The sequence below is a fragment of the Piliocolobus tephrosceles genome, chromosome 16, assembly GCF_002776525.5.
Source record: "Piliocolobus tephrosceles isolate RC106 chromosome 16, ASM277652v3, whole genome shotgun sequence".
Lineage (NCBI taxonomy): Eukaryota > Metazoa > Chordata > Mammalia > Primates > Cercopithecidae > Piliocolobus > Piliocolobus tephrosceles.
In genome coordinates, this window is record NC_045449.1 from 68,595,715 (window position 1) to 68,606,085 (window position 10,371).

The window sequence follows — 10,371 nt, forward strand, 5'->3', positions numbered from 1 at the left end:
CTGACCTCGTGATCCGCCCGTCTCGGCCTCCCAAAGTGCTGGGATTACAGGCTTGAGCCACCGCGCCCGGCCTGGCTGATGTAATTCTTATGGCAACACTGTTGGGGATGTTTTATTATGCCTACTCTCCAGATGATAAAATTGAAGCGCAGAGGTTGTGTGTCTTATCCAAGGTCACCTGTTTAGTAAGAGGTTCAGCCAGGATGCTAACCCAGGAGGGGTAACCCACTGTGCTTTTCAGTTCCCATTAAATCTAAGACCAGACAACCACTTAATAATGGAAAAATACATATTTCATATGTAGTGGGTGTTTCAATAAGGGTCCTGGCAGGAAACAGTCTCTTACACGGAGTAATGGAAAAGTTAAATGAAGAAGAGGTGTGGGCAGGGCGTAGGGAAACCACAGGGACACTATAGTGCCCCAGCGTTGCAGCAGAATGGAGCTGCCACCAGGCCTAGGCCTCAAAGAGCAAGGGGGAAGGGAGATTATCGGCACCTAGAATGTATGGAGAAGGCTGCCTGGTCACCATTAACCATGGAAAGCCCAAAGAAGACACACCCCACGGCCTCTGCTTCCCCCTCGGACCTCTAGCCAGTGCCTCCCATGTGCCAAGCTCAGGGGAGAACCAGGCGACCTGGCAGAGGCAGTCCGTGGTGGTCAGCCTCCAGGGGCAGAGAGCAGGGGGAGAAGGGTGGAGGAGGGTGGTGGAGAGCCAACGGAGAGGGGCAAACAATTTCAGCCCAGAGAACAAGAGAGATGTAAGGGCTGGACTTCTCAGCCTTGGCCGTGACCGTGACCACTGCCCTCTCCTCCGTCCCCACCCCGCTCGGGCTTCCACTCCCCGCCAGGTGCAAGGATGCTTTCCGCCTACACAGCTCCTCCCTGGAGCTCGGCCCACGGCCCCTGGAGCAGGAGAACGAGCGGCTGCAGTCCCTGGTGGGGGCGCTGCGCTCCCAGGTGAGCCAGGAGCGGCAGCGCAAGGAGCGGGCGGAGCGCGAGTACACCGCGGTGCTGCAGGAGTACTCCGAGCTGGAGCGCCAGCTGTGCGAGATGGAGGCCTGTCGCCTGCGCGTGCAAGAGCTGGAGGCAGAGCTGCTGGAGCTGCAGCAGATGAAGCAGGCCAAGACCTACCTACTGGGCCCGGACGACCACCTGGCCGAGGCCCTGCTCGCACCCCTCACGCAGGCCCCTGAGGCCGATGATCCCCAGCCCGGCCGCGGGGACGACTCAGGCGCCCAAGACGGTGTCTCCTCACCTGCCGCCTCCCCGGGCCACGTGGTGCGCAAGAGCTGCAGCGACACTGCGCTCAACGCCATCGTGGCCAAAGACCCAGCCAGCCGGCACGCGGGCAACCTCACACTACACGCCAACAGTGTGCGCAAGCGGGGCATGTCCATTCTGCGGGAGGTGGACGAGCAGTACCACGCGCTGCTCGAGAAGTACGAGGAGCTGCTTAGCAAGTGCCGGCAGCACGGGGCCGGGGTGCGGCACACCGGTGTGCAGACCTCGCGCCCCATCTCCCGGGACAGCTCGTGGAGGGACTTGCGCGGGGGTGAGGAGGGCCAGGGGGAGGCCAAGGCAGGTGAGAAGAGCCTAAGCCAGCACGTGGAGGCTGTCGACAAGCGGCTGGAGCAGAGCCAGCCCGAGTACAAGGCGCTCTTTAAGGAGATCTTCTCCAGGATCCAGAAGACCAAGGCTGACATCAACGCCACCAAAGTCAAGACGCACAGCAGCAAGTGACCCTTGCCCGGCCTGCAGCCTCCCCCAGGGTGGAGGCCGTGGGGTCCCTCAGGCCTGGGCGGTGCAGCTTCCAGAGAGCGAGCGCCCTTTAGCGGCCTGCCACCACAGCACGCGACCTCCTGATCCGGAAACACGCAGCATGTTCCCTGCTGAGCGGAGGCAGCCCACCTGTTCCGCCTCCCAGGAGCCCTTGGCCACCTCGCGCCAGCCCAAAGGCGCAGCTCAGAGTTCAAAGCCAAATGTCCCCCCTACCCCAGGGATCCCCCAGCTCCCCCAGCCCCAGGCTTCCTGACCCTGCGCCTCACCCTCAGACTGCTGACCAGGCTTCTGAAAAAGCCATTCTGGATCAGTTGGCTGTTTTTTGGTTAAGTTTGTTTTTTCTAAGAGATTTGCAATGCAAGGTCTCCTTGACCCCTTGCCACAACTGGAAACACTTGAAAGGGGACCCCAGGGCCAGCTGTTTCAGGGGTTTCCTGGACCACCCACTGCTTCTCCCCAGCCCTGATGTGCTGACATTCCCTTAGTACCAGCTGTCCCACCCCCCAGGTCCTGACCAGGTCAGAGATGTCCCCTGCCATGCAGAGCAGGAAGCCTCAGCTGGGCCTGGAGTGTCCCTGCTCCAGCCCTGCCAAGGACAGGTTTCTCCCTGGATATTCTTGGCCCACCGCAGATCTGTAGCCAGTCAGAGGAGGAGGAGAAGGAGGCCCTCAGCAGACTGATACATTTTCGCTCAGAGCCAGCCTCCTCGGCTTCCAACCTCGGAAGTGCCTGCTGGGCCTTAAGCTTTCCAGCGGCTGGGGCAGTGGGGAGCCCTCATCCCTTCACACCGCCTTCAACTAATCAAGCTTGGCCTCTGACTCCCCTCTCTGTGCTTGCCCCCATCTCAGGGACCATGATGTCTCAGTCACTCCATGCTCCCCACAGGCCAACCCTGGCGCAGGTCATGTCTGCAGTCCCCAGAAGGTTCTGGACATGCACCACCAGCCAGTGGTCCCAGTGTCCACCCCTGCCTGCCCTTCACTGGGGACTGGGGTTTTCATCCCATGCTGCATCCTGTTGAATTGGGATGGGGCTGAGGAACATGCTCCCTCCCTCCCATAAAATGCCTGCTTGTAACGTCCCACCTTTGTGGGGGGCTTTTGAGGACCCAGCTGGGTCAGGGGTTTTGCTTCAAGATGTCAGAAAGTCAAGGTTCAGCTAAGAGACACCCAGGTCCCCAGCTTGCCCTGAGCAGCTTCTGGTTCCTTCTGCCACCCTTTCTGAGACCCTAGAAACCAGAGGAACCATACAGTCAGTGGAAGGCGGGGGCCCTGGCCTCTGTACCGGGAGCCCAGTGGGAACCTTCATGCCTTATTTATTTCTAATGGGTAAAGGGGTTTTCTTACCAAGCATCCCTGACCTCCTGGAGACACCACCTGCTTTCCGGGCGGCACTGTGATGGGAGCTGGTGGCGACTGTGTCCTTCTGTACATGCAACTGGGAAACTTTTGTCCTTTGAGGCCAGGCAGCTCCCTGCCCTCCGTGTGTCTCTGTTATCTGGGCAAAAGGAGTGTGGAAGGGTGGGGGGAAGAGCTCCAGCCTGTTTGCTCCCCAGCTCTGTAGTGGCAGACCAGCATCACCTTTGAAGTATACGTGAGAGAAATATATTTACAAATGCTTTATTCTCTTCTTTAATAAAAAATGCACCAGTATTCTAAAAGCAGAAATGGCCCATCTCTGTGCATCTCACACACCTGCCTCGCATCACGCCCAGCTGTGGGAGAGGGTAGCATCCTGGGTCCCACTTCCCTGAGACTGAACAGCTCCAAATAGCAGCCTCTGGCAGAAGTTTCTATATTTATTGAGGGCCAGCTAGGGATACATGGTGAACAAGCCAGCAGGGCCCCTCTTCCCTTGGAGTTCACATTCTTGTGTGGGGAGACCCACCCAAAATAATTAAACAAAAGATGTAGCATGATGGAAAAATCAGGGCAGGAGGGTAGTGCTACCTCTCAGCTAGAGCACCTGGGTTCAACAGGGTGAACCAAGTTTTTTTTTTAAAAAAAAGAAAGAAAGAAAAATCGACCTGGCACAGGGGCTCATGCCTGTAATCCCCGCCCTTTGGGAGGCCACAGTGGATCACTCAAGCCCAGTTTGAGACCAGCCTGGGCAATATAGCAAGACCCCCTCCCTCTCTACAAAACATTTTTTGAAAATTAGCAGAGCAAGGTGGTGTGTATTTGTAGTCCCAGCTACTCAGGAGGCTCAGGTGGGAGGATCACGAGCCTGGGAAGTCAAAGCTGAAGTGACCTATGATCGCACCACTGCACTCCAACCTGGGCAACAGAGCGAGACCCTGTCTCAAAAAAAAAATAATATCTAGATATATAAATACAGCACATGAAGAGATACACAGTGTTACTAAAATTCCTGGGGGAGCAATTGGGAGAAAATGTCTAAACAGGCTCTTGGAAGTGGGAATGCGGAGCAATCATGGAAAAAAAAGATTGAGAAATGCTAAGCGAGGGTGGTCGGGGCACCTCTGGAGAGGTGATGATGAAGCTGAAACCAGAAGGCTGGGGAGGAACCAATGGGAAGACCAGTGGAGGCCCAGGGAGCAGCTGGGGCAGTGGGGGGCGGGGCCAGGACAGAGGGTAGAGGCCAGGCTCCCAAGGGGCCCAAAGGTTCAGGGGAGCTTGGGCCTCCTGAGTGCAATGAGAAGCCATGGCAGTGAGTCCAGGGCCAAACTGATACCCTGAAGGACCATGAGGGGTGGGGAAGCTGACCTGCCTTTGGTGAGCCACCCATTGATGACACAGGACAGTCACAGGAATGACAAGAGGGCCATCTCCTGGTGTTTTTCAAGCTGATAAACCCCACATCTCTCTTCCATATACATGAAAAACCCCACCACTCCCATTCTTCCTCAGACATCCATCTCCTCCCCATGTTATAGAGAGAACGGTACATAGAGGGGCTCATCTTCTGGAGGAGTCCCCATCACCAAGATTCCGCCAGCCTCCCTCTTGTTCTGGAAGTGCTGTCAATCCGTTGGGTTTTTTGTTCTCCTCGATGCAAAATGATAGACCAGGCGCAGTGGCTCACGCCTGTAATCCCAGCACTTTGGGAGGCTGAGGCGGGCAGATCATGTGACATCAAGAGTTTGAGACCAGCCTGGCCAACATGGTAAAACCCTGTCTCTACTAAAAATACAAAAATTCTAGCTATTTAGGAGGCTGAGGTCGGAGGATCACTTGAACTGGAGAGTAGAGGTTGCAGTGAGCCGAGATCGCACCACTGCACTTCAGCCTGGGAGACAGAGCGAGACTCCATCTCAAAAAAAAAAAAGCAAAATGATAGCACTTTTTCAAGCTTCCCATGCTCCACCCAACCCTCTCCAGATTTAGTAGTGTCCATCCGAAACTTAAGAATTGATGTCCAAGAAAAAATTAGCCAGGTGCGGTGGTGGGTGCCTGTAGTCCCAGCTACTCGGGAGGCTGAGGCAGGAGAATAGCATGAACCCAGGAGGCGGAGCTTGCAGTGAGCCGAGATTGCGCGACTGCACTCCAGCCTGGGTGACACAGCGAAACTCCGTCTCAAAAAAAAAAAAAAAAAGAGGAGAAAAAAAAAAAAAATTGCTGTCCAAGCTCAGATATTGGAAGCCTAGAAACAGGACTGTGGATCCTGATCAAAGGGGGCACCTCTAGGGTATCCTCCTTCACTTCACACTGCCAACCCCCACCCATCCCTTCTCGCACCAGCAGCCGGGGTGGACCTTTCCGATGGGTGACTTCCAAAATCAGAGAGGAAAATGCTCCTGAATCTTTGAGGGGTTTCTTGCTAGCTTCTTCACTCTCCTGTCTCCAGACAAAAAAGGCAGCTCTGTGGACCCCAATTCCACCAGCCCACATGACCTGAGTCTGTGGAACAGCTTCCAAAGTCTTCACAGGGAAGTAGACTCAGGGGCCAGCTGGAGCTGGGGAGAAATGCAAGCTTCCCCCAAAACTCCTTCCCCCAATGTCCTGATGGGGAACAACTTCCCTTGAACTCAGGAGGGGAGGAGAGTGTGGTGTGGGGCCAGGCGCAGTGGCTCATGCCTGTAATCCCAGCACTTTGGGAGGCCAAGGCAGGAGGATCACTTGAGCCCAGGAGTTGGAAACCAGCCTGGCCAACATGGCGAAACCCCATCTCTATTAAAAACACAAAAATTAGCCAGGCATGGTGGTGCACACCTGTAATCCCAGCCACTCCGGAGGCTGTGGTACAAGAATTGCTTGAACCCAGGAGGTGGAGGTTACAGTGAGCCTAGACCACACCACTGCACTCCAGCCTGGGGACAAAACGAAATTCAGTCTCAAGAAAAAAAAAAAGTGTGATGTGGCGAGCCCGAGCCCAGGGCTGGGCCCCAAACTGCTGTGCTTAGTACATCACCTGAACAGCATGGGGGTTTCACAAGGGCAGCGTGCAAGTGGCTGTTGGGTTTTCCCATCCTGTTGTCACCTGTCATCACCAAGATGGGGAGTAGGTGGTGATGACCACATGGAGCAGTCACACCTGAGAGATGAAGGAAGCTGTGGCATGTATCCAGCCACCCTTCTCTCCCTCAGCAATTTTTTTTTTTTTTTTTTTTTTTTTTTTTTTTGCAGACAGGGTCTTGCTCTGTTGCCCAGGTTGGAGTGCAGTGGCACAACTGTAGCTTACTCGGCCTCGGCCTCCAACTCCTGGGCTGAAGTGATCCTCTCCCTTCAGCCTCGCCAGTAGCTGGGACTATGCTGTCTTTTTTTTTTTTTTTTTTTTTTTTTTTTTTTTTAATTTTTTGTAGAGACCAGGTCTTGCTATTTGTCCAGGCTGGTCTTGAACTCCTGGGCTCAAATGATCTTCCCACATTGGCCTCCCAAAGTGCTGGGATTACAGGAGTAAACCACCATGCCTGGCCTCCCTCAGCTTTCTGAACTTCCCTCTGGATGCATTTCTTTCCCTCCTTCCCTCCTGATCACCATTTTGTCCTTGTCCTGTGGACAGATACTCCCTGCTGCCTCCCCAGGGGCTCCTCCCCGCACCCCCCCCCGCCCCTGCCCCGTTGTTCTCTCCTCCCCTGAACTGGCACCCTTCTCCTCTCCTAGGGCCAAACCCCCTGCCCCACTTGGGGAGGGGAGCTAGCCAAACAGACCTGCCTCTGCCCTCCCGGGATCCGGAACTGAGAGCTGGGGGGTGGCCTCAGTGTTAGGGGACCAGACAGATAAGGGGTAGCAATGAAGGAAGTACCTTCCAGGGAGAGGGGGCAGCTCTGTGCTGCCCATCCCCTCAGGGAAGAAGGAAAGAGGGTTGGAATAGAGCTTGTCAGACCGGATTTCCCACTCCAGGTCTACAGAGGAAAAAAGACAACAGTAATCAGGTGTCTCAAAGAAAAGGTTCCCTTAGGAACCTGCACGCACGTTGCATCTCTTAGTAGCAGCTAATTTTGTTGCCTGCTGACTTCATGCCAAGCACTGTGTTAAGTGTTTTGTATGTGTTTACTATCCTTAGGAACTTCATGAGATGACTATAAAATCTCCATTTTACTGATGAGGATACAAAAACTTAGACGTCAGGTTAGTAATTCAAGGTTACGTAGAAATATTCAACATTGGCTGGGCATAGTGGCTCATGATTATTATCCCACCACTTTGGGAGGCCAAGGTAAGCGGATTGCTTGAGTCCAGGAGTTCAAGACCAGCCTGGGCTGGTAGAGACAAGAAACCTTGTCTCTACAAAAAATACACAAATTAGCCAGCACATGCCAGTAATCCCAGCTACTTGGGAGGCTGAGGTGGGAGGATAGCTTGAGCCGGAGAGGCCAAGGCTGCAGTGAGCCATGATCATACCAGCACTCCAGCCTGAGTGACAGAGTGAGACCTTGTCTCAAAAAATAATAATACAATTTTAAAATAAACTCATAGTCACAGGTACCAGCGGTTAGGACATGGACACATTTTCTATTTTTTTAATAAAAAAAGAAATATTCAAACTTAGTCCTGACCAATCCACCATGCCTCATTGCACATTTCCTATCTACACATAATGATGAGTTTTGTTTTGCCTTTTGTTTATTGGGGATTTTTTTTTTTTTTTTTTTTTTTTTTTGACAGAGTCCTGCTCTGTCGCCCAGGCTGGAGTGCAGTGGTGCGATCTCAGCTCACTACAACCTCCGCCTCCCGGGTTCAAGCGATTCTCCAGCCTCAGTCTCCCAAGTAGCTGGGATTACAGGTGCGTGCCACCACGCCCAGCTAATTTTTGCATTTTTTTAGTAGAGACGAGGTTTTGCCATGTTACCCAGGCTGGTCTTGAACCCCTGACCTCAGGTGATCCGCCCACTCTGGCCTCCCAGAGTGCTAAGATTACAGGTGAGAGCCACCGCACCTGGTCAATGATGAGTTTTAAGAGACAATCTGGCCGGGCATGGTGGCTCACGTCTGTAATCCCAGCACTTTGGGAGGCCAAGCCAGGCAGATCACGAGGTCAGAAGTTTGAGACCAGCCTGGCCAGTGTCTACTAAAAATTCAATTCATTGGGCATAGTGGTGCGCACCTGTAGTCCCAGCTACTAGGGAGGCTGAAGCAGGAGAATTGTTTGAACCCAGGAGGTAGAGGTTGCAGTGAGCAGTGAGCTGAGATAGGCGCCACTGCACTCCAGCCTCGGCAACAGAGCGAGACTCAATCTCAAAAAAAAAAAAAAAAAAAGAGGCCATCTGACCCAGGGCAGTACAGAGAAGAAGAAAGGGGAATTCTGTGGACCCCCTACATAGGAATAGTACCGCAACTCATAGGCCCTATAGAAGGGCTGGTGTCTGCAAGTTCCTCAGCTGCCAGGAATGACCTCTTTCCTCTTCCCCAACGAATGTCCCCTCCCTGAAGCACCACCTCAGCCTATAGAGAACCAAGGAGGAGAAAGGGAAGACTGGTCTCAGCCTTTAGGGCCCATCTTTTTGGGAGAACAGGTGGCCCCTTTCTGGCCTGTTTCTCCCAAGGCCCCCATTCTGGATAGTTCACGGCAGCAGCAGGTAAGAGGAGCTTACCAGCTGCTCCTCTCTCCACCCCAGGGCAGCTTGTCTCATTCTCTCCTCTACCCACCTCCTCTCCCAGAATCCAGGCCACCAGATGGCCCGAGCAGGCTGTGTTTATTTGGGGCCATGGAAACCTGCAGCTTTCCTTTTCCTGTTGCCTTGGGTCAGGTGCAGAGCTGGAGTCCAGCCTCAGAGCAATGATGTCATGGAAAGGTTCTGACTTTATTACTCATAACCCCTTAGCCCCGGAACTGAGTCAATGCCTGGTTTTGCTCCCCTGAGCAGCTTATTCCAGTTGCCATGGAGATGCCTCTATTCCCTTTGAGGTCTTGGGACTAAGTCAGACAGGGCAGGACCCAGGAGACTCCTCCCAACCTAGAGCCCGAGATATGTCAATTGTCACCCCTTCCTATCTGAGCTTATAAAGTCAGTGCTTGGAAAGTGGTTTATTCCTTCTTAAAGATTTGCTGTAGCAATGATGCTGAGATGGTAAAAGCTTGGTTTGATGACAATCTCCTGTTTAAATCAGCCAGCATGCCCGAGCGCACATTCTTCTAGATTACGCTTGTTCCTAAAAATAGAACTCTTCATTAAGAAACAATCGCTAGCATTACTAATAATTATGAACATTTATTTAGCCTTGTTTCCATTTACCACATTTCCTCTCAACAAAGTAACTTAACTAAGGTTTAGCTGTTTTCAAACACTGCTTGCTCTACTTTGAACCTTTTTCAGAATTGGAACTTGTGTGTAGTTCATCCCTTAACGGCGCTATGAAAGGGTTCCAGTTAGCCGGCAGTTCTCTGAATTCTCTCCCTACTTCCCCAGGGGCCCCCTCTCTCCTGGCTGGAAGAAAGCACCATCTTGCTCCATAAAGCTGAAGGGCGGGGGACGACGTTCCATGTTTTGCAAACCTTTCTTTCGGTGACCTGCCTCCTCCTCCCATCTGGTATTTGTCCTGCAGAGCTGCTGGGTACAAGCCATTACACACACGTGCTCAGCGGGGAATTTGCTCATAGGCTGCCTTGTAAAAAGAGCCTGGCGTTCCTAAAACTCAGCTCTACCAGAACCCAACTTTCAAAAATACATTCCTACAGAATTCGTTTTATCAATACTCATGAGGTGTCCACGATGTGCCATGTTCTGGGTGCTGGGGATACAGCAGTGAGCCGGTGCCCTCCTGGAGCTCACATTCCAGCGAGGAGACAGCAATTAGACAATTAGGACTGAGTGATTTTTGTAAAGGAAGAGAAAAAAGATAAATTAGAGCAGTGTAAAGGGACTGGGAAGCGCGGGACGGGAGAGGCCCCAGGCTTGCCGGACAGGCCTCGCTGATGTTTGAATTGGGCAGTGGGCGGTCCAGGCGGAGGGCACGGACTCTGAAAGGGAGAGAAATGATGTTTCTGGGGCACACAAGATCGGGGCACTCTTCCTGTAGTAGCTCGCTGTCTGGCCACCGTCTTTCCCCGCCCAACCAGGCCTCCCGGAGGCGGCCGGCCCGGGAGCATCGCCGGAACCCCAGCTTGCCGCCTCCCCTCGGCGGGCCCTAGAAACTGCGCGGAACCAAAGCTTGAGGGCGACTCGAGTTTGCGGACCGCTGGGTGAAAGC

The 10,371-nt window shown here is 53.5% G+C and overlaps 1 protein-coding gene across 1 annotated transcript in view; it reads left to right on the top strand.

The window, feature by feature from the left end:
* The window catches only part of CDR2L (cerebellar degeneration related protein 2 like), a 17,603-nt gene extending 14,160 nt beyond the window's left edge, over window positions 1-3,443 (top strand). The window contains exon 5 of the mRNA XM_023212104.1: window positions 850-3,443. Within this exon, the coding sequence (XP_023067872.1) occupies window positions 850-1,741 (892 nt within the window). The 3' untranslated portion in view covers window positions 1,742-3,443. The remainder of the gene's footprint in view (window positions 1-849) is intronic.
* Window positions 3,444-10,371: the final 6,928 nt, after the last annotated feature.